General features: G+C 39.8%; 1 protein-coding gene across 4 annotated transcripts in view; it reads right to left on the bottom strand.

Annotated features, from left to right (window-relative positions):
• OSBPL1A (oxysterol binding protein like 1A) overlaps positions 1-24146 on the bottom strand; it is a 228913-nt gene that overhangs the window by 94712 nt on the left and 110055 nt on the right. Inside the window, exon 1 of one of the 4 annotated variants that reach the window (XM_007974419.3) lies at positions 19869-20488. The exons of 2 other annotated variants lie outside the window; for them this stretch is intronic. Coding sequence is in view for 1 of the 2 variants with exons in the window: in XM_007974418.3 (XP_007972609.2) it covers positions 16908-16994 (87 nt within the window). In the remaining variant the exon portion in view is untranslated. Of the gene's footprint in view, positions 1-16907; positions 17335-19868; positions 20489-24146 lie in introns of those variants that run through there. One more of the 4 variants, XM_007974418.3, reaches the window with a different exon arrangement.

Raw genomic sequence — 24146 nt, 5'->3', positions numbered from 1 at the left:
CTACAAGACTCTGTTTGGGAGAAACTAAGGAAAAAGAATAAGAGTCTCTGCCTGGTAACCCAGAGAATTCTTCCGGATCTTACCCAAGACAACCAAGGCAGTACCTCTACAAGTATGGAGAAACCACATCATTATTGGGCTTGGGGCCCAAGTCTCTTCGAATACCTGGAAAGCCTTCTCAAGAAGGACAGGAACAAACAAGCCCAGACTGTGAAAACTACAATAAATGCCTAACTCTTCAATGCCCAGACACTAAAGAACATCAGCAAGCATCAAGGTCATCCAGGAAAACATGACTTCACCAAATGAACTAAATACGGCAGCGGAGACACATCCTGGAGAAAGAGAGACATGTGACATTTCAGAGAGTGAATTCAAAATTGTCGTTTGGAGGATCAAAAAATTCAAAACAACACAGAGAAGGAATTCAGAAGTCTATCAGATAAATTTAACTAAGAGATTGAAGTAATTAAAAAGAACCAAGCAGAAATTCTAGAGTTGAAAAATGCAACTCACATACTGAAAAATGCATCAGAGTCACTCAACAGCAGAACGGAACAAGTAGAAGAAAGAATTAGTGAGCCTGAAGACAGGCTACTTAAAAATATAGTCAGAGGAGACAAAAAAAATAAAAAATGATGAAGCATGCCTACAAGATCCAGAAAACAGTCTCAAAAGGGAAAGTCTCAGTGTTACTGGCCCTAAAGAGGAGGTAGAGAAAGAGGTGAAGACAGTTTATGCAAATGGATAATGTCAGAGAACCTCCCAAACCTTAAGAAAGAGATCAGCATTCAAGTACAAGAAGTTTGTAGGACACCAAACAGATTTAACCCAAAGAAGACAACCTCATGGCATCTAAGAATCAAACTCCCAAAGGTCAAGGATAAAGAAAGAATCCCAAAAGCAGCAAGAGAAAAGAAACATTCAGTGGAGCTCCAATACATCTGGCAGCAGGCTTTTTAGTGGAAATCTTACAGGCCAGAAGAGAGTGGTATGATATATTTAAAGTGCTGAAGGAAAAAACCCTTACCCTAGAATAGTATATTTTGCAAAAAATATCCTTCAAACATGAAGGAGAAATAAAGACCTTCCCAGAAAAAAAAAAAATACTGAGGGATTTCATCAAACACCAGACCTTTCCTACAAGAAATGCTGAGAGGAGGTCTTTAATCTGAAAAAGGACATTAACAAGCAATAAAAAGTCATCTAAAGGTGTAAAACTTGCTGGTAATAGTAAGCACACAGAAAAACACGGAACATTATAACATTACAATTGTGGTGTGTAAACTACACCTAGCTAGAAAGGCTAAATGATGAACCAATCAAACACAGTAACAACTTTTCAAGACAGATAGTATAAGACATAAAAAAGAACCAAAAAAAGGTAAAAAGCTGGGAGAATAAAGTGAAAGTGTAGAGTTTTTATTAGCTTTCTTTTTGCGTGTTTATGCAATTACTGTTAAGTTGTCATCAGTTTAAAACAATGGGTTATAAGAGTATTTGCAAGCCTCACAGTAGCCTCAAATTGAAAAACATACAATACACAAAAAATAAAAAGCAAGAAATTAAATCATACCACCAGAGAAAAGCACCTTCACTGAAAGGAAGACAGGAAGGAAAGAAAGAAGAGAAGGCTGCAAAACAATTAGAAAACAAATAACAAAATGAGAGGAGTAAGTCCCTATTTATCAATAATAACATTGAATGTAAATGGACTAAACTCTCCAATGAAAAGACATTGAGGGGCTGAATGGATGAAAAAACAAGACCCCATAATCTGTTGCCTACAGGAAATGCATTTCACCTATAAAGATACACACAGACTGAAAACAAAGGAATAGAAAAAGTTATTTCCATGTCAATGAAAACCAAAAAAGAGCAGAAGTAGCTATATCAGACAAAACAAATTTCAAGACAAAAACTGTAAGAAGAGACAAAGAAGGTCATTATATAATGATAAAGAGGTAAATCCAGCAGCGGGATATAATAACTATGTAACTGCCCAATGGGTTCACCTTGCCTGCTGCCTAGACAGAACCGATTATCATTGAAACAGGGGAACTGCAATGGAGAAAGAGTAATTCACGCTCTGTGGGAGACCAGAGTTTTATTATTACTCAAATCAGTCTCTCCAGCAATTGGGGATCGGAGATTTTAAGGATAATCTGGCTGGTATGGGGTTGGGAAGTGGGGAATGCTGATTGGTTAGGTTGAAGATGGAATCATAGTGGGTCCAAGTGAGGTTTTCTTGCTGTCTTTTCCTGGGTGGGATGGCAGAACTGGTGGAGCCAGATGACTGGTCTCCTTGGTGTCAGCTGATCCATCCAGTGTAGGGTCTACAAAATATCTCAAGCACTGACCTTAGGTGTTACAATGTTGATGTTATCCCCAGGAGCAATTTGGGGAAGTTCAGACTCTTGGAGCCAGAGGCTGCGTGACCTCTCAACTGTAATTTCTAATTTTGTAGCTAATTTGTTAGTCTCCTGAGGGCGGACTGGTCCCAAGGCAAAAAGGGGGTCTTTTCACGAAACGGCTGTTATCAATTTTGTTTCAGAATCAAGCCATGAGCTGAATTCCTTCCCAAAGTAAGTCTGACCTATGCCCAGGAATGAACAAGCACAGCTTAAAGGTTAGAAGTAAGATGGAGTTGGTTAGGTCTGATTTCACTGTCATAATTTCCTCAGTTATAATTCTGCAAAGGCAGTTTCTATTACAAATATATATGCACCCAATGCTGGAGCACCAGATATATAAAGCATATATTATTAGAACTAAAGATAGAGATAGACCTCAATACAATAATTGCCGGAGGCCTCAACACCCCATTTTCAGCATTGGACAGATCCCCCAGACAGAAAATCAACAAAGAAACATCAGACTTCATCTGCACTATAGAACAAACAGACCTAATAGATATTTACCAAACATTTTATCCAATGGCTACAGAATACACATTCTTTTCCTCAGTACGTGTATCATTCTCAAAGACAGACCATATGTTAGGCCACAAAACAAGTCTTAGAGCATTCAAAAAAGGAGAATAACATCAAGTATCTTCTGTTCAAAATGGAATAAAACTAGAAATCAATGACACGAGGAATTTTGGAAACTATACAAAGAAATGGAAATTAAACAATATGCTCCTGAATGACTAGTAGGTCAATGAGGAAATTAAGAAGGAAAGTGAAAAATTTCTTGAAACAAATGATAAGAGAAACACAACACACCAAAACCTATAAGATACAGCAAACGCAGTACTAAGAGAGAAATTTACAGCTCTAAGTGCCTACATCAGAAAAAAAAAAAAAAGGAAAACTTCAAACAAATAACCTAACAATTCATCTTAAAGAACTAGAAAAGCAAGAGCAAAACAAATCAGTTGAAGAAATAATAAATCAGTAGAATAAATCAACAGAAGAAATAATAAAGATCAGAGCAGAAATAAATGAAACTGAAGTGAGGAAAATACAAAAGATCAATGAAACAAAAAGATGGTTTTTTGAAAAGATAAACAAAATTGACAAACCTTTAGCCAGACTAACAAAGAAAAAAAGGGAGAAAACCTAAATAAATAAAATCAGGGATGAAAAAGGAAACATTACAACAGATATCACAGAAATCCAAAGGATCATTAGTGGCTACTATGAGCAACTACATGCCAATAAATTGGAAAATCTAGAGAAAACGGATAAATTCTTAGACACATACAACCTATGCCAAGATTGAACCATGAAGAAATTGAAAACCTGAATAGATCAATAACAAGTATTGAGATAGAAGCCATAACAAAAAGTTTCCCAGTAAAGAAAAGCCTGGGACCTGAAGGCTTCACTGCTGAATTCTACCAAACATTTAAAGGAGAACTAATATCAATCGTACTGAAACTATTCCACAAAATAGAGAAGGGAATACTTCCAAACTCATTGCATTACAGCCGTGAAAGGAAAACAAATCTTGGGGCCCCCAAATTACTAAGCTAAGGGGAAAAGTCAAGCTGGGAACTGCTTAGGGCCAGCCTGCCTCCCACTCTATTCAAAGTGTCCCCTCTCCTCACTAAGATAAATGCATAATTGATTGTCTCCTTTGGAGAGGCTAATCAGAAACTCAAAAGAATGAAACTATTTGTCTCTTACCTACCTATGACCTGGAAGCCTCTTGCCTCCTTCCAGTCTTCCCACCTTTCCAGACCAAACCAATGTTCATCTTACATATGTTGATTGATGTCTCATGTCTCCCTAAAATCTATAAAACCAAACTGTGCTCTGACCACCTTCAGCCACATGCTGTCAGAACTTCCTGAGGCTGTGTCATGGGTGCGCATCCTCAACCTTGGCAAAATAAACTTTCTAAATTTTTTTTTTTTGGAGATAGAGTCTCACTCTGTCACCCAGGCTGGAGTGCAGTGGTGCACTCTCTGCTCACTGCAACCTCTGCCTCCCAAGTAGTTGGGAGTGATTCCCCAACTCCCCAAGCAGTTGGGTTCAAGTGATTCTCCTGCCTCAGCCACCCAAGTAGTTGGGATTACAGGCGTGAACCACCACACCTGGCTGATTTTTGTATTTTTAGTAGAGACGGGGTTTTGCCATGTTGACCAGGATGGTCTCGAACTTCTGGCCTCAAGCGATCCGCCCGCCTCAGCCTCTCAAAGTGCTGAGATTACAGGCGTGAGCTATCATGCCTGGTAAAACTTTCTAAATTAACTGAGACCTGTCACAGATTTTTGAATCCACATGTTGATACCAAAACCAAAGACACATCACAGGAAGAAAACTACAAGCCAATATTCATTCTCTGATGAATACTGATGCCTAAATCCTTGACAAAATACTAGCAAACTGAATTCCACAATATGTTAAAAAGATCATTCATCATAAACAAGTGGGATTTATCCCAGGGATGCAAGGATGGTGCAACATATGCAAATCAATCAATGTGATACATCACATCAACAGAACTGATGAAAAACAATATGACTATTTTAACTGACGCTGAAAATGTATTTGATAAAATTCAACATCCCTTTATGACAAAGACCCTCAAATAACTGGGTATAGAAGGAACATACTTCAACATAATAAAAGCCATGACAGACCCACAGCTAGTATCATACTAAATGAGGAAAAACTGAAAGACTTTCCTTTAAGATATGGAACACAACAAATGTTCACTTTCACCACTATTATACAACATAGTACTGTTAGTACTAGCTACAGCAAACAGACAATAGAAAGAAATAAAGCGCATCCAAATTGGAAAGGAAGAAGTCAAATTATCCTTGTTTGCAGATAATATGAGCCTTTATTTGGAAAAACCTAGAGACTACACTAAAAAACTATTACAGCTGATAAACAAATTCAGTAAAGTTGCAGGATACAAGATAAGATCAACATACAAAAATCAGTAGTATTTCTACATGCCAAAAGTGAATATCTGAAAAAGAAACTTAAAAAGCAATCCCATTTACAATAGCCACACATAAAATTAAATACCTAGGAATTAAGTTAACTAAAGAAGTGAAGGAGCTCTATGGTGAAAACTATAAAACGCAGATGAAAGAAACTGAAGAGGATGCAAAAAAAAAAAAAAAAAAAAAGAGAGAAAGAAAGATATTCCATGTTCATGGACTAGGAAAATGAATACTGTTAAAATGTCCATACTATTCAAAGCAATCTACAGATTCAATGCTATCCCTACCAAAATGCCAATAACATTCTTCACAGAAATAGAAAAAAACAATTCTAGAATTTACGTGGAACCACAGAAGACCCAAAACAGCCAAAAGTATCCCGAGCAAAAAGAACTGGAGGAATCATATTACCTGACTTCAAATTATAGTACAGAGCTACAGTAACCAAAACAGTATGGTACTGGCATAAAAACAGACACACAGACAAATGGAACAGAATACAGAACCCAGGAACACATTCTCACACTCACAGTGAACTAATTTTCAGCAAAGGTACCAAGAACATACATTGGAGAAAAGACAGTCTCTTCAATAAGTGGTACTGGAAAAACTGGATATTCATCTGCAAAAGAAAGAAAATAGACCCCTATCTCTTCCCATATACAAAAATCAAATCAAGATGGATTAAGGACTTAAATCTAAGACCTCAGACTATGAAACTACTACAAGGAAACACTGGAGAAACTCTCCAGGACATTGGTCTGGGCAAAGATTTCTTAGTAATACCCCACAAGCACAACCACCAAAGAAAAAATGGACAAATGGAAACACATCAAGTTAAAAAGCTTCTGCACAGCAAAGGATACAATCCACAAAGTGAAGAGACAACCCACAAAATTATAAAAAATATTTGCAAACTACCCATCTGACAAGGGATGAACACCCAGAATATATAAGGAGCTCAAACAACTCTACAGGAAAAAAAATCTAATTATGCTATTAAAACATTAGCCAAAGATTTGAATAGATATTTCTCAAAAGAAGACATACAAATGGAAAACAGGCATATGAAAAGGCGCTCAACATCACCGATTAGAGAAATGCAAATCAAACTACGATGAGGTATCATCTCATCCCAGTTAAAACGGCTTATCTCTAAAAGATAGGCCGTTACAAATGCTGGTGAGGATGTGGAGAAAGAGGAACACTGTTGGTGAGAATGTAAATTAGTACGACCACTATGAAGAACAGTTTGGAGGTTTCTGAAAAAAACAAACATAAAGCTACCCCATGCGACCCAGCAATCCCACTGCTAGATATATTCCGAAAAAAAGGAAAAGCAGTATACAGAAGAGATATCTGCACTCCCATGTTTGCTGTGGCACTGTTCACAGTAGCCAAGATTTGGAAGCAACCTACGTGTCCATCAACAGATGGATAAACAAAAGGTGGTACTTACACACAATGGAGTACTATTCAGTCATAAAAAAAGAACAAGATCCTATCATTTGCAACAACATGGATGGAACTGGATGCTGTCTAATATTATGTTAAGTGAAATAAGCCAGGCACAGAAAGACGAACATTGCATGTTCTCACTTATTTGTGGGAATTACAAATCAAAACAATTGAATACATGGAGATAGAGAGGAGAAGGCTGGTTACCAGAGGTTGAGAAGGGTGGTGGGGCACGGTGGGGGGAATGTGGAGATGGTTAATGGATACAAAAGAAAAAAAATAGAAAGAATGAATAATACCTGATATTTGATAGCACAACAGGGTGACTATAGTCAAAATAATTTAATTGAACACTTTACAACTGGATTGTTTGTAACACAAAGGATAAAAGCTTGAGGGAATGGCATCCCATTTTCCATGTGATTATTACACATTGTATGCCTACATCAAAATATCTCATGTATCCCTTATATACACCTGCTATGTCCTCACAAAAATTAAAAATTAAAAAAGAACAGAATGCTAAATTGCCTCATAGTGGTAGATATTAAATATAGTTCCAACATATTTTAATGTAATAAATCAGTGTAAGCTATATAAAAATAGTAAAATTCTAAATCCACCTACTTGCTAAAATTCTGTAATTTTTTAAAGCCCATTTTTAAAATTACATCTTTTTAACTCTGCATTAAATATTTGTGCACAACTGTATCCTAGTGCCTGGAATGGTCCCTGGAACGTGCTCTACTTCATCAGGATTTCCGAGAATGAACAAGGCTGGTGCCTTGTGACAGAGACTGCTAATTTCTCCCAATAGCTCTTTCTCCCCTTTGTCATTAGTTAAGAGTCCCAAGTTCTACCTTTTGCCCTCCAGCTAAAAGACCATATTTCTCCATCTCTCTGTCAGCTATAGACATATGACTACTTTCTGGCCAAGAAGAATGGAAATATTGTGCACAGGATAGTAGATCTAATCAAAGGGAAGAGTATACCCTTTTTTCTGCGCCTTCCTCCTTCCTGTTGTCTAAAATTTGACAGTAGGAACAGCCCTTAACACCTGAAACTGCCATACAGGCCCAGACTGTCTGCCTCTCATTTTCTTTACAGTGAAAGAAATATAAATCTCTAATTTAGAATAATGTTATGGGGTTTGGGGTTTTTTGCTTGTTAGATGGTAATACACTGATACATGTAATGTTTTTATAAAGCACCACAGACTGTTCTAATATGACTTTTGGATAAAAAGTAATTTAGAGAAATTTCAGTTTAGTTTTAAAAAAAAACACCAAAAGCACAAACAACAAAAATTTAAAACTTTGATGCATAAAGGAACACTATCAACAAAGTAAAAAGACAACCTAAGAAATGGAAGGAAGTATTTGCAAATCCTATATCTAACAAGGGTCTAGTATCTAGAATATATACACCAGTACGTAAAGAACTCTACGCTCGGCGATAAGATGACAAACAATCCAATTAAAAATGGGCAAAGGACTCAGACATTTCTCCAAAAAAGACAGCCAGTAGGCACGTGAAAAGATGAGTTCAACAGGTGAATGCAAATCATAATCACAATGAGATACCACTTCACACCTACTAGAACAGCTACAATTTTTAGAAAAGAAAATAAGTGTTCACAAGAATGTGGGGAAAGTAGAACTCTGCATATTGCTGATGGAAATGTAAAATGTCAGCCACTGTGGAAAACAGTATGGTGGTTCTTTAAAATGTTAAACATAGAACCCAGGAATCCTACTCTTAGGTATATACCCAAAAGAATTGAATACAAATGCTCAAATACTTGCAAAAACATTCACAGCATTACTATTTGCAACAGCCTAAAGGTAGAAACAGCCCAAATGCCCATAAATGGATGTACAGATACAACGTGATATATACATACCATACTTCTTAGCCTCAAAGGCAAAGTGCTTATACATGCTACAATGCGCATGGGCTAAGGGAGAAAGCCAGACACAGAAGCTCACATACTGTATAATTCCATTTACACGAAAAGTTCAAAACGGGCAAATCCATAGAGAAGAAGCAGATTCGTGGTTTTCAGGGACTGGGGATGGGGTACCAGACGGACAGGGAGTGTTTAATGGGTACAGGGTTCCTTTCGGAATGATGAAACTGTTTTGGAAGAAGACAGAGGTGACAAATGCACGCTGTGAATGTATTAATGCCATTCACTGAATTGTATGCTCAAAAGAGCGAATTTTATGTTATGTGAATTCTATCTCATTTTTTCCCAAAGTTTAAAAGAACCCCAAAAAAAAAAGACAAATATGCATTTATCATATGAACTGGCCATTCCACTAGGTATTCACATAAGAAAAATAAAAGCTTAGGTCCACACACTTGTATATACAAATATTCATAGTTTTATTTGTAATACCCTCAAACTGGAAACAACCTAAATATCCATCAACACACGAATGGATAAACTGTGGTACAGCCACAAAATGGAATATTATTTAGCAATAAAAAGGAGTTAACTATTGATATATTCAACAACATGGATGAACCTAAAAATAACTATGCTGAGTTAAAGAAGCCAGAGCCCACCCCCAAAAGTACATACAATATGATTCCATTACTACAAAATTTTAGAAAATTCCTGCCAATGTCTAGTGATAAAAAGCTGATCAATACTTGCTTGTGGACAGGGGTGGAAGAAAGAATAAGGGGTATTACAAAGAGGCAGTAGGAACTTTTGGAAGGAATGGAAGTATTCCTTATCTTGATTGTGGTGACAGCTTCTTTAGGGCAAGCACATGTCAAAACTCATTCAGTAACAGTTTAAATACATGGCGTTTATTGTACATCAATTATACCTCAATAAAGCTATAAAAAAAATGACAGCATTTAGCAATAGGAAGGACATAGTAAAAGGACCAATCATATATTGACAGTGGAAGTTAAAGGAATAATACGTTTCATATGCAGCCTTAAAAACATTTTTGGGCTGGACACGACGGTTCACACCTGTGATCCCAGCACTCTGGGAGACTGAGACAGGCAGATTACTTGAGCCCAGGAGTTTGAGACCAGCCTGGGCAACCAGGCAAAACCCTGTCTCTACAAAAGATACAAAAATGAGCTGGGTATGGTGGCGCATGCCTGTGGTTCCAGCTATGAGGAAGGCTGAGTTGGGACAAACACCTGACTCAGGGAAGTTGAGGTTGCAGTGAGCTGAGATCTCTGCAGTGAGCCGAGATCATGCCACTGCACTCCAGCCTGACTGACACAGCAAGACCTCATCTCAAAAAATATTTAAAAAAAAAAAAAAATCAAATAGGTGTTTTTCAAAGCAAAATATTCACTCTGATATTACTGAAAATGATGTAAGATATTACACAGCAAGGTGCACTGTATTTGTGTCTGCACACTCATATGAATAAGCTAAGACACACCGAAATCCTGCTGGTGGTTCCTGGGACCTGGTTTTCATATTCTTCTCTATAAGCTCTAAAATAGCTTTCTGTATACTCCTGTGTATCTTCCATATATATCTCATAATTCTATAATTAGCAAAATAGTTTAAAATATGCCTACTTAAGAAACTGATAGTTGCATCATCAAATTTTGCATCAGATTGGCAATGCATCAGATGTAAGACGATGTTTGCAAGGTCCTCTTAGACACTGCAGAACATATGACTTTCTCAGACGTCTGGTGTGGGAGCCCAATCTGAGAATTTAAGCACACTCCCGTCTCATCATGGTTGCAAAGCTTCAACCTAAAAATAGCTTACTCTTACATAATCACTCGCCACAGATTTGTATATTTTACGTATTCTCAAAATAAAGAGGGTTTTTTTTGTTTTTTGTTTTTTGTTTTTTTAGATACGCCACCAGAGGTAAATAATCATGTTTGAAAGCAGGGAAGTTTAATCATAATCTAAACAAATCCTGTTTTCAGAAGTTATTCAGGAGCTCTGCAATTGATAGTTTTGCTGATGAAAATAACCAGAAACAGTTATATGTAACAGAAGTAACACCATAGCAATTAATTGTTTAAATAAACTTTATTTGATTTACATACAATACCTTTAAGTGTATGATTCAGTAAGCTTTTACAAATATATATGCCATGTAACTAGCACCACATCAAGATACAGGACATTTCCATTACCTCTCTCCCCCAAGTTCTCACGTGCCCCTTTCACGGTCACTCTCCCCCTTCTCTCCACCCCCTGCCCAGGCCACCACTGCTCTGACTTCGATAACCATGGTTTAGGTTTATCTGTTTTTGAACTTCAGATAAATGGAATCATGCAGGATGTGTACTCTTTTGTATCTGGCTTTTTTTACTAGTATAATGTTCTTCAGGTTCATTCATGTTGTTGCAACTATAAGCAGTTCTTTCGTTTTTACGAAGGACTATTCCACTACACATTTATTTCATGATTTCCAGCTCCGCTTTTTACATGCCTTCAGCTGTGTCTCTGAAAATAGCTTCCTGTCTATGGTAAACATTGTTAAGCCCAGAAAGACAATCACTTTGCTTTTTTAGAATTTTGATATTTTATTCTGTTTTGACAAGAGTTTTCACGGTTCTCAAACTGAGGTAAAAAACTTAAATGTGCTGGAATGACAACTTAGGAGGTTATATGTCTATCTGAAGAAAACACTGCAAATATGTGAAAGCAGTGCTTCCCAAGGTTTGTCAGTATGTATGTTTACTTTACACCAGGTGCTATGCTAACTATGTGGTGTACTAGTTCATATGATCCTCCCCACCCACAATCTTGTGAGGTTTGCCACTGAACAACACACTTAAAAATGGTTACGATGGTAAACCATATGCATATTTTACCAAAAACAGAAAAAAATTAAAACTTTTTCCTCCAAATATCGGACTAAAATATATAGTTAGGATGACTCATATTAACACACCAGGAAAACCCCAAAACACTCCCATTGCAATATTTGCCATGTATTTTTACTTGGGTCCTTGACATTATCTATAACAAAGTCATTATCAAAATGTATATATTCTTGACATAAAATAAAACCATAGTATAAGGTAAAAATATATTCCCAATATTTTTTTTGAAACGGAGTCACATTCTGTTGCCGAGGCTGGAGTGCAGTGGTGCGACCTCAGCTCACTGAAACCTCCGCCTCCCAGGTTCAAGCAATTCTCCTGCCTCAGCCTCCCAAGTAGCTGAGATTACAGGAGCGCATCATTGCACTCCGCTAATTTTTTTGTATTTTTAGTAGCAAAAAATTTCACCATGTTGGCCAGGCTGGTCTCGAACTCCTGACCTCAAGCTATCCACCCACCTCCGCCTCCCAAAGTGCTGGGATTACAGGCATGAGCCACCATGTCCGGCCTATTCCTAACATTTTAGCAACTATTTACTTAATACTACTTGCAGAAAAAAAAAATCCCAAAATGTAATCAGCATATGTGAATGCACCCTGCGACACAACCATATTCAATTAATTCACAAGAGAATGTTGTAATCTAGTGATTGCCAAACTGTGAGACTACGAAAATACAATACAGTTCCCAATAGGGACTGACGCAGGACCTACCAGTGATGAAGGCTACACAGAAACTGTGGATGAACCACAAATCAGGCTTTGAATTCTCTTAAGGCCAAAACAGAAAGAGAAATACAATCAATTATGCCCTTTTAATTGTCCACCAGGAAAAAAAACCCACCAACTGTTCCTTGGAGAAAACAAACTCCCTCTTTGCCCTTAGCTCTAATTTCTCATCCAGGATTACATAAAGAGTATTAGAGGGCAAAATAATCATGTCATTAAGGCTAATATTTTTTGAAATGCCCTTCAACAAAACCTGAGGAAAAACTCCAACTTACAATTCAGTGAGGGCCATTTTTCTGAAAAATCAAGAAAACATAGTCCAGGCTATAGCATTCTGACAGTCCAGTTTAACATTAAGATAAGGAATCTTAAGAAATACACTACTTCTATATTTTCCCAAAATGCGACTTCTACCAAGCAAAATCTTCACAAAAAGATGCACAGCAATTTCCTGTTGAGAACCTGGAACACAGGTATTCTGTGCAAAATCGGAAGACATTTCAATACTCTTGGCCATCTGCTTCTCTTATTTCTAAATGTGGCATCCTTTGGTCAAATTGAGAAAGTAGCTTATATAGATGGCCACATCCGCTTGGGCTGTCTGAAGAATTTTCCCAGTTCTAGACGTGTATGATATAGTTGGGCTGTTCTTGGGCATTAAATTTGGAGGTAGAATCCTGGATTGAACTCTAAGTTTTGTCCGCTCCTAGCTACATAAGCTTGGGCAAGTAACTGACACTCTCCCCTCCTGGCCCTAGGCTCTGCTGTAAAATAAACAGCAGATCCCTTTCAAACTGTTCTATGGAGGTGCTGCAGTGGATGAACAGGTGCTTTTACTTTCACTGGTCTTCTACAACTGGCACCCACATCTGCCTCCAGTGCCAATAAAACCTTTAAAGACCACCAGACCAGATGTTCTACAATCCAAGACTGATTCTGTGACTTTCGGATTTTAAACAACTAATCCTTAACATTACTAATAAAAATAAATAAAATATTCAAAATTAAATAATTTCTAACATAAGTAAGAAATTTTGGCTGGGCACGGTGGTTCACACCTGTAATCCCAGCACTTTGGGAGGCCGAGGTGGATGGATCACCTGAGGTCCAGAGTTCGTCACCAGCCTGGCCAACATGGCGAAACCCCATCGCTACTAAAAATACAAAAATTAGCTGGGCATGGTGGTGCATGTCAGTAGTCTCAACTACTTGGGAGGCTGAGGCAGGAGAATCGCTTGAACCCAGGAGGCGGAGGTCTATGTGAGCCGAGATCATGTCACTGCACTCTAGCCTGGGTGACAGAGTGATACTCCATCTTAAAAAAAAAAAAAAAAAGAAAAAAAAAAAAGAAAGAAAGAAAAGAAAAAAAAAACGAAAAAGAAACTTTCTAACAATTATACTCACAAACCATTTCTAATCCAGTTGTTCAGAACCCAGAAAAACAACAACAACAAAAATCCCTCACAGAAAATATTATTATAAGTGAGGGCTAATTTCTCAAGTAAACCCAAAAAAGTCCAGTGTCCTGAATGTAGCAAATAATCAAGCAAAAGAACAGGCGATGCCACCACAGCATAGCATGTAGCATGCTGTCACCGGAGCACAGCGTCTCCCCTGCCACTGTGTGTAACAGTGTGTCCATGTCTGCAGCCTGGGCAGTTCTGAGCTCCCCTCTCCCAGGGCAAACACATCCCTGCATCTCTCTGGACCACTGAGCACAGCACTGCGCTTCTGGTTATTCCCATCACCACCTGCTGCTTCCCATCGGGCTTTCTCTCATCCAACACACCATACCACAAACCAGTTTTGCTCCCTTTCTCTCCCTAACTTGTGCACAAGTTCGTTTTAAGATATTTTTGTCAGAATAAAACATGGAAACTGACGGGTTTCCCCTTATTGCATCTGAATGTCACAGCAACCTGTGATGTAGAAAGAAAGAGTCTGTGTTAACGACTCCGTGTTACACAAAAGAACGTGAGCCTTGGAGTAAGTTGCCCAGAGTCGAAGAGCAAGAAAAGGGTCCCTGTTAGTGAAACCTGTGCCTGGGGACCCTACATAATAGCAGGTTTGAGTTCTATCATTTATGCCTTCTTCCCTGGCTTTCCCCGCACTCTCCCTGGCTCTGTCTTCAGCTGGTCTGCGTAAAGAAGAACACAGATCATGAGGTAAACAATGGTGAACCTTTGAGCATTTAAAGAAAACCAGACACAGGTTATCCTGGCTTGTTCCTCTTTGGTGTTGGGGCCAAGGTTCTGAGAAGAAGGAAAGGGGGAAATGAGTATGTTGAGCAGACGGTGGAAAAATCCTCAAAGTGTAGGACAGAGAAAACAAGGGAGAAAGGAAAAAGGTGGAAAAGGAAACAAGGGAAGGAGGGTCATTCTTCTACCACTCAAGAATAGAAAAGAAAGTATGAGGGAAAAAGAGGAAGAAGGTGAGCAGTAGGTGAGGAAAAGAAACAGAAATGCCAAGCAGTGGAAACAGGACGAGGTGGTTCACAGAAAAAACTTGGTAACCGTCCAAACCTTCTGTACATTTTAGGTGTTTTAAATGTTAGGGGTATACTACCTAGACTCCATTCATAAGCGCTCTTCAGGCGGGAAAGATGGAGGCTACAAAAATACATTATTAGAGTCTAAAAAATAAACCAACGGCTAAAGCTAACAGTCATACATTCACAAAATTACAAAATACTAGAACTACAAAATATACAACTAGAAATCCAGAAAGGAAAAATTTTGAATTATCCACATTCAAAAGACAGAGGATAATAAATTGTTCTAAAGAAAAAAATAAAACTTAAACTGACACAGATAATTGTAAAATTTAATTATAAAAAAGATGCAATAGATAAGAAACTGAAGACCATTCATTGAAAAGTAATCAAAAAAAGCTTTAATGAGACTTATAGGGAGGGACTGAGATTCATTTGAAAAGAAATTTCTTTGGTGAGATCCAAGTCAGTATTAGAAAAAAGAAAATGGAAAAAGTTTAAGAAAGATATATATGACAGATCCAACCTAAGTTAAAAAAAAGAAAGAAAATTATGAATATCTTTATAATACATTTCAAAATTTAAAAGAATTCCTAAAAATATATAGCTTGTCAAAACTGACCCAAAAAGAAAAACTAAAATAATCCTAGAAACATTAAATATATGTAGTTAGTAGTTTAAAAAAAAACTTTACAAAGATAAGGTGGTTTTATAAGAAATTTCTAAATCTTCAAGGAACAGATCATTTCAATTTTATACAAAACAGCAAAAGAAGGAATACTCCTAAACTCACTTTATGATGTCAGTATATATTAAACCCTGATGAGGACAGAACAAAAAAAGAAAATTACAGGTCAATCTCACTTATAAACAGACATACTAAAATAGATACTAAAATCCAAAGGAAACCAAATTGAGAAGAATGTTAAAGATATACATCATAACCAAATTAGGTTTATTCCAAGTATATATATGGATGGCTGGCTTGGCACTGGAAAAAGTCCAAATATATCATTTACCAGCTTAGCAAATTTAAAAAACCATACCACCCTTTTAATAGACACCAAAGAACATCTGATAAAACTCAACATCCTTTAATGATAAAAAAAAATTTTCAACAATATATGAAAGGAAACTCTTTAAATCTGGTAAATGGTATTTGTTAAATACCATTCTTAACAGTGAATCATTAGAAGTTAGAGGTATGCCTTTTTGGTTTTTTTTTTTTTAATCAAGGATGAACATGAATTCCTACCATCTCAGCTTCTATGCAACATTGCCCTGAAGGCCCTAGCCAATAAATTAAGAATTACGAAAAGAAATGAAAGTCATAAGAACTGAAAAAAAGGAATAAAATTACAATAATCCACAGATTATGAATGTCTACAAAGTCTATCTTCATCATTTGTTTCCTCACCTCCCTCACATTTACTCCTTTGCACGCTGCAATCTGGTTTCTTATGTCAAGCTTCCTTTTTTTTGTTGTTTATTTTTTATTTTTGAGACAGGGTCTCACTCCATCACCCAGGTTGGAATGCAGTGGTGCAATCTCGGCTCACTGCAACCTCCCCTTCCCAGGTCCAAGTGATCTTCCTACCTCAGCCTCCCAAGTAGCCGGGACCACAGGTGCCCACCACCATACTCAGCTAATTTTTTATATTTTTTTGGGAGAGACGGGGTTTCACTATGCTGCCGAGGCTGGTCTCAAATTCCTGGGCTCAGGGGATCCACCTGCTTCAGCCACCCAAAGTGCTGGGATTACATGTGTGAGCCACCGCACCTGGCCCTATATGAAGCTTCTAAAACTTCTGTCATCAAAGATTTCAATGACCAGCCACCAAGGCACACATACACCTAGATAACAAATCTGCATGTTCTGCACATGTATCCCTTTTTTTTGGTCTTGATTTTTTTAGAATAAAAAAAAAAAAAAAGATTTCAACGACCACCTGGCTACCAAATACAATGGACATACTTCATTTCTTACCTGTTCTCTGGGTGGCTTGTCTCCCTTGATCTCCCCTGTTCTAGAGTAGAGTTCCTCCTGCCTCTCTGGCCACCTTTTCTCAGTCATCTCCACTGGCTCCCTTTCTTTCACTTGTCTTTTAAGTATCAGTATTCAATCTTTCGATTTCAAACTTGTTCAAGCGCCTTCTCCTAGGTGATATTATTCATTCCTTTGACCTCAATGACCATGTTTACTTAGGTGACTCCCAATGTTAATGATTCCCAAATTTTTATCAGACACCTAAGGACAACCTTACTTGAATATTAGCATGTCCAAAAGGCAACTCATCTTTCCACATTCCCTCAATTCCCTACGTTAATCACCTTCTATACAGTGTGACTTGTGCCATAAACCTGGGTGTCACTTAAAGTTCCACCTTCATTCCCCACATTCCCTGCAGTACCAGCTCCAATTCATGTTGTTTGTTTCTGAAGCATTTCTGCTCTGCATCCCCCTTTCCTTCTCCACAGTCACTAACTTGGTTCAGTCCCTGATTACCTCTCCTGAGTTCCTGCACCTGGTCGTCCTGTTTGCAGGCCTGTGTTCCTCTCTAATCCTTCTCATAAGCAGCAAATCTCATTAAATCTGATTAAAATCTTTCAGTGACTAACTGCCCAAGATAAGTTTCGAACTCTATAAGCATACGTTACAAAGTCCTTCAAAAGGACCCTGCTTCTATCTTTTAGACTGGACTTTATTCTTTCCCCTCATTCCAGTCTTAATGAACGATTTGCTAAAATTTACCCTCTTCTATTGTTTCTGGGTATGTTGCACCTTCTGTAAGAATTTATTTCATCACCTGATGCCCGTATAAGTCAGATGACTAAACAGATTTTAGTCATCTAGTTTTACGAAGACAGACTGGTCTAGCAGTCTCTTATAAGGTAAACAATCTATAAATATTTATCAAATGACTCAAAAAAAGGTCACAGAAAGTAACAGACATCAAATCCTCAATGGACCATTATAAAAACATATAGGGGTTACACCCTTAAGACTCTGAAGTTAAAATGAAAGGAAAATTATGTCTGCCTATATAACTCATGCAAAATTCATCAGCGTGCAAGCCAGGCACTGCATTCTATATTAGGAATATGGTATGGAATAAGACAAATACAGTCACATGCAGATTACAGTCTTAGTACCATTGTGAGACACAAAAACTTATCAGGATAGATCCTGAGTCACATCAAGCATAACAAGCCTAACACACACACACACACACACACACACCCCATGCTAATTAAAACCTTATGCATTTTGTTCAGAAATTCCCCAAAAGTTATCACAATGAAATCCAGCTTCAGTTTACATAAACTTCATTTTATTTATAACTTATGTCCTAGCTGCTTCCAAAATTAATTTACAGCTGTATCTCTGGACTATATATAAAATAAACTGAAAATTTTAGGAATATATGTTGAATAATGTGGACTGAATAACAATTCTAAATTTCTATTTTTTAGAGGAATTAAAATATTTCTTATAATCCTCAGAAAGCTGATAAACAGTCATATATTTGAGTGCCAGAAGTAGTAAGTTTAGCCAACCTTTTTATGATTATGATGTTGATTAGATTATGATGTATAAATATTTTCTCAGTTATGCACAATATTTAAACATGCTCATACTATTTATAAACTACCTTGAATATTAGTAAGACCTTTGCTTTAATATGGAACACCTAACCAGCTTTTTTACTTCCCCCGCATTATGCAGGGCTCACAACTGGGGGCAAAGAAATTGTATGAGTCACTTTCACTGTCAATACAATCTCCTAAATTTAACCTTTAAAGGGTTTCTAAAGAGGGGAGACTAGAGTCCAGAAACTATATTCAGGCTGATCCAAGTTCCTTTAAAACCCCAGTGTGGCAAAAGTAGCCCTGGGACAGAGGCTGAAATAGCTCCCTGATCTTATGTTCAGATTAAATATCCACTAAACAGAAATTGAGTTACCTTGCCAAAGACATCAGCTTAGGGGCTAAAAATCAAATTTGACTTGGAGGGGAGATTAACTTCGGTGTGTCCTCAAAATGGAAAGAAAGTTTACATTTAGACACCCCCCACCTCACCCCGTATTCCAGCCTACACATTATTCCACCAACACACATTTCAAGCATTTTTCTCCCTTAAAAAAGATTCCTGTTAAGCAATGCCTTAATTCAGTCTTTGAACCTAATTAAAATTAAGAAACTTTTAATAGCCTTAATAACTCACAAAAGCTGTACTAAGCTCTTCCCTGGCATCTTCCTCTCCTTACCCTCTCTCCAAACCCAGAAAAATCCAGCACAACAGAAAGCACAAAACAACTAGCCACATGCTCTGAACGCTAGGAAACGTGATTCCCCACTGGTTTAGGCTACAAAGAAAGCCGATGAGTAATCAAAAATCCTTCATCAAAACATTAAAGTTAAAAGCCACCTCCCCATTCTCCAACACAAATAGAATTTCCCTTTCTCTCCTTAATCCGCTCATGCACTTCTCGTATTTTTGGAATTTCAGCGGCCTCTGAGCAGCGGATGGTAAGTTCATCTCAATGTCAGCCCGAGCAGAGCCACGCGAAAAATCACTAACTTGGAAGGTTATTTAGGACAATAATGTCTTTCACTGTCTTACTCCTCCCACTCCAGCCCTTCTTGACCTAATACCGATATTCAGCTGAAAAACACATCAGTCCACGGGCTTTTTCCCCAGGGGCTCTTCCTGCAGGATCCCCACGGCAGGGAGACCCGCACTGAGAAGAATAGGGTCTCCCGGCTGGTGCGCCCCTCCCGACGCGCCCGCGGCTGCACCCCACTCTGCACACACACGTCCAACTATTCTTGGATCTACTCACATCCCTGGATCAAGTCTGGCCGCCCTCCCCGCTCCCTCCCCTGGCGTCCTCCGTGGCCCCAGGCTGCCCCGCAAAGCCACCGAGCTGCAAATACACCCACCTACCTGGGCCAGATCCCAGGACCCCGGCTGGCGCGCTCCACCCTGCGCTCCTTGCAAGCTCCAGCGTGAATGCGCCCGGCCTGCTCCTCCTCCTCCCCTCCAGTCGAGCCGAGCTGAGCCGATCCGGGAGGCGCAACCCAGGGCGGCCCGCAAGGTCTCCCTAAGTCACCTTCGCGCAGCCCGCCCCTGGCTCCGGCCGGGCAGCAGCGCCCGCCTTCCCCAGCGAGGTCGGGCAGAGGCGTTGCCCGCCAGCGGCACAGGACTCCCGCGCCGCGCCGCGCCGCGCCTGCCCGGGCTGCGGAGGTCCGCGCTACCCCCCGGCCGCTGCTGGCTCGGCCGCAGACCCGCCCTCCGGAGCTCGCAGGGAGTGCGCGGGCGGGCGGCGGCAAGGCCTGCGGCGGGCGGCTCTCTGCGCTCAGCGGCCGCGTCCGGGCCGCTCCTCCCCTTCCCCAGTGCCGCTGGCGGGCTGAGGCGCAGGTAGGGACCGCCAGGGAAGCCTGTACGGCCCTCCGAGGAGAGGTCGGGAACTGCTCCTTGGGCTCTGCGTGAGCGCCGCGCCGAGGCGCCTGCGAGGTCCTAGAGCGGCTGTGCGCTCGGCCCTCTCCTGGAGACACCGGCCCTGGCAACTTTTTTTTTCTTTTCTTTTTTTTTTTTTTTTTTGTTTGCCAGCCCGCCCCTCGGGAGACTCTGGAAAGCAAAGGAATCTTCTCTCCAGTCCTGCCTGTCACTTACTCAGGCTTATGCTGCTGCGTTCGCGTTTACGGTTCCAAAACCAAGACTGAAAGGCAGTCTTCACATATTTATTGTTTATACCCTAGTTGGGACACTGAGCAACAAGGAAAACAACGGTATTAATCCTACTACCGTGAAATGTACTTAGGTAAAATTATTCCAGCCAGGCTTGAAGGGCAAAGGTTCAGAGGACAGGAAAACCCACCACCCAAATACCACACTTAAGTGGGATGTTCGGGTTAATGAAATTTATGGTTAACTGTAATACTCTGATGGAGGGAAAAAAATATTTTTGTTTCAACATGTTTCAAACCTTTCACCTTACTAAAGTATATAAATCTGTCCTCATACTTTAGTGAGTTCAGAGTAAAAATGAACAAAATTAAATATTTTCTTGCCAAGATCCTAGGTACTTTAAGTCCCACTGTAATCGGTGGTAGCTGTAATTGCACTACAGACCTAGAATGTGTTAAAGAGCATTCCAGGCCATGCCGGGAAAATTGGGAATGAATGTCAGTGAGGTTTCATGGCATCTTTGTTTTCATTTATTATTTATTATTTATTTTGGCGACAGAGTCTTGCTCTGTTGCCCAGGCTGGAGTGCAGTGGCACAATCTCAGCTCACTGCAACCTCCACCTCCTGGGTTCAAGTGATTCTCATGCCTCAGCTTCCTGAGTAGCCAGGATTACAGGCCTGCGTCACGACGCCCAGCTAACTTTTTGTATTTTTAGTAGAGACGGGGGGTTTGCTATGCTGGTCTCCAACTCCTGGCATCAAGTGATCCATCCACCTGCCCCGGCCTCCCAAAGTGCTGGGATAACAGGTGTGAGCCACCACGCCCTGCCTCATGGCATCTTTAAAAAGTCTGTTTATTTCTTTTTCTTTTCTCACTCGAAATAATAACAGTTACTGTATTTGGAAAAATCACATATGGAAAGAGGAGTTCCTGCTACAGAATCTCTCCCTACGCCCTGAAAATTAGAGAATAAACTCAGTTTATAAAAGTAGTGCTAGGTAGCAAAACAATGAACAACTAATTACCTTCTTGTTTTAAAAGGCAATCTACATGGGCCCTAAATGTGTCAGGTACTGTACTGAAGCACCTCACATAAAATAACACATATATGCGCTCAATTTCAGATGTGGAAACAGAATTCCTAAACATATATTCATTTGTTCAAGGTTGAGATAGCAGAGTTTAGATCCAGATTGGTCTGATTCCAAAGCCTGAATCTTTTCCTTTGTACATTCATTATTCATTCATTCGAATATTTATTCACCATCTACCACATGCCAAGTACCATGCTACAAAAATAACTAAGATACAGTTGCTTCCTTAGGGAGCTCCAGTTTGTGAATATATAATGATACAATGTGATAAATGCTATGACAGCCAGAAACTCATGGAGCAGTAGGGACACCTCACCTAGTTTTGAAGGGTGGAGCCTGGATGAGGAAATGGTTACAGTCATCCAACAGAGCAACCTTGAGAATTTATCTTACAGAACAGCAATGGGGAATGGTATGCTGGAGTTGGGGAAGACAGAGCAAAGGGAGATAGGCAACCAAGACATAAAAAAATCACATTGGGCCGGGTGCGGTGGCTCACACCTATAATCCCAGCACATTGAGAGGCTGAGACAGGCAGATCGCTTGAGGTCAGGAGTTCTAGACCAGCCTGGCCAACATGGTGAAACCCTGTCTCTACTAAAATACAAAAATTAGCTGGGTGTGGTGGTGTGTGCCTGTAATCCCAGCTACTTGGGGGGCTGAGGCAGGAGAACTGCTGAAACCCAGGAGGCAGAGGTTGCACTGAGCCAAGATTGTGCCACTGCACTCTAGCCTGGGCAACAGAGCAAGGCTCCTTCTTTTAAAAAAAAAAAAAAAAAAAAAAAATGACAGGACTTGAATCAAGATAGGGAGGAAGGAGGAGGATGAACCAAAGCCAGTTCCCATGATCCTGGCCTGAATTACTGAATGGGTGGCGCAAGTCTGTAAGTTGAATGGATAACTCAGTTTAAGACACATTGGTTTTGAAATGCTTCTGATGTAAGCATATGTAAATGTTCAAAAGGCAGGTGGATATACTAGATCACAACTCAGGAGAAGTCTGAAACGGAGACATCTGAGTCCTCAGGAAATTCTAGTTAAAGGAGTGGGTGAGATCATCCAGGGAGAATGTGAAGAGTAAGAAGGTCACTCACAGAAACCTAGGGAATACTAACATTTAATACATAGGCAGATGAAAAATGCTTTGGAAGGTGACTGAGGCCAGGTGTGGTGGCTCATGCCTATAATCATAGCACTTTGGGAGGCCGAGGCGGATGTATCACTTTGGGTCAGAAGTTTGAGACCAGCGTGGTTAACATGGTGAAACCCCATCTCTACTAAAATACAAAAAATTAGCTGGGTGTGATGGCAGGCACCTGTAATCCCAGCTACTCAGGAGGCTGAGGCAGGAGAATCGCTTGAACCTGGGAGGCTGAAGTTGCAGTGAGCCAAGATGGCGCCACTGCACTCCAGCCTGGGCAACAGAGTAAGACTCCATCTCAAAAGAAAAAAAAAAAAGGTGACTGAGAGGGAGCTGCTACTGAGGAAGGAGAAGCCAAAAGAGGTGGCACTGTGGAAGCCACAGCAGAATTCCAAAAAACAGGAAGTAGTCACATGCCAGGCCCTTCAGAGGACAAGCAAGACAATTTTTAAATGTCCTCTGGTTTAACAGTAAGGAAATACTGGCAAGAACAGTTTCGGTGGACTTGCTGAAAATTAAGAAGTAGAAACAGAAAGTATCACATTTTCAAAATTGGAATTGGAAAAGGATGCAGGGAGATAGACAAAAGCTATAAATAAGGGGGTAGAGAATTCCAAAGAGAGGAGCTATTTTTTGAAGCAAGGTCCCCAGAGAAGCAGAATGTAAGGAGACAGATGCCTCCAGCAAAAGGCAAGAAGAAAGGATAAGAGCAGATGCAGATAAAAACTGGAGTGAAGGGTGGTAGGGAGTGGAGCCATATACAGTGACTTCCTCATGTTTAACAAAGGAATTCTGCTGAGTGGAAGGAGATCTGAGAGGACTACAGAGACAGAGGGCCAGAGAGGGGTGCAGGCCCAAAAGAGCTGTTAAGAACATTAGGAAACAAAAGATATCAGGGTCACAAAATGACTACAGGACTGCCCGACAGCACAGGAAATGAAATGAATGGAAGAGATCATGACTTTGTAGAGCTGTAAGTCCATATGAACACATGATTTCTCTTCAAAGATAGCAGTGTCCGGTCCAAAGAAGCAGTACAGAATTCCAACCCTTCAGACAGTTCCAATGTAGGGTCTGAATCTTTCCATTATACCACAAAATTAATCCCACTCTCTTTTTTTTTTTCTCTCTTGAGACGGAGTCTCGCTCTGTTGCCTAGGCTGGAGGGCAACGGTGCAATCTCGGCTCACTGCAATCTCTGCCTCCTGGGTTCAAGTGATTCTCCTCAATCAGCCTCCCAAGTAGCTGGGATTACAAGGGGCCTGCCACCACGCCCGGCTAATTTTTTGCATTTTCA

Source organism: Chlorocebus sabaeus, chromosome 18, assembly GCF_047675955.1.
Source record: "Chlorocebus sabaeus isolate Y175 chromosome 18, mChlSab1.0.hap1, whole genome shotgun sequence".
NCBI lineage: Eukaryota > Metazoa > Chordata > Mammalia > Primates > Cercopithecidae > Chlorocebus > Chlorocebus sabaeus.
Note: the sequence above shows the minus strand (reverse complement) of the source record. Positions and strands in the feature narration are given on the sequence as shown.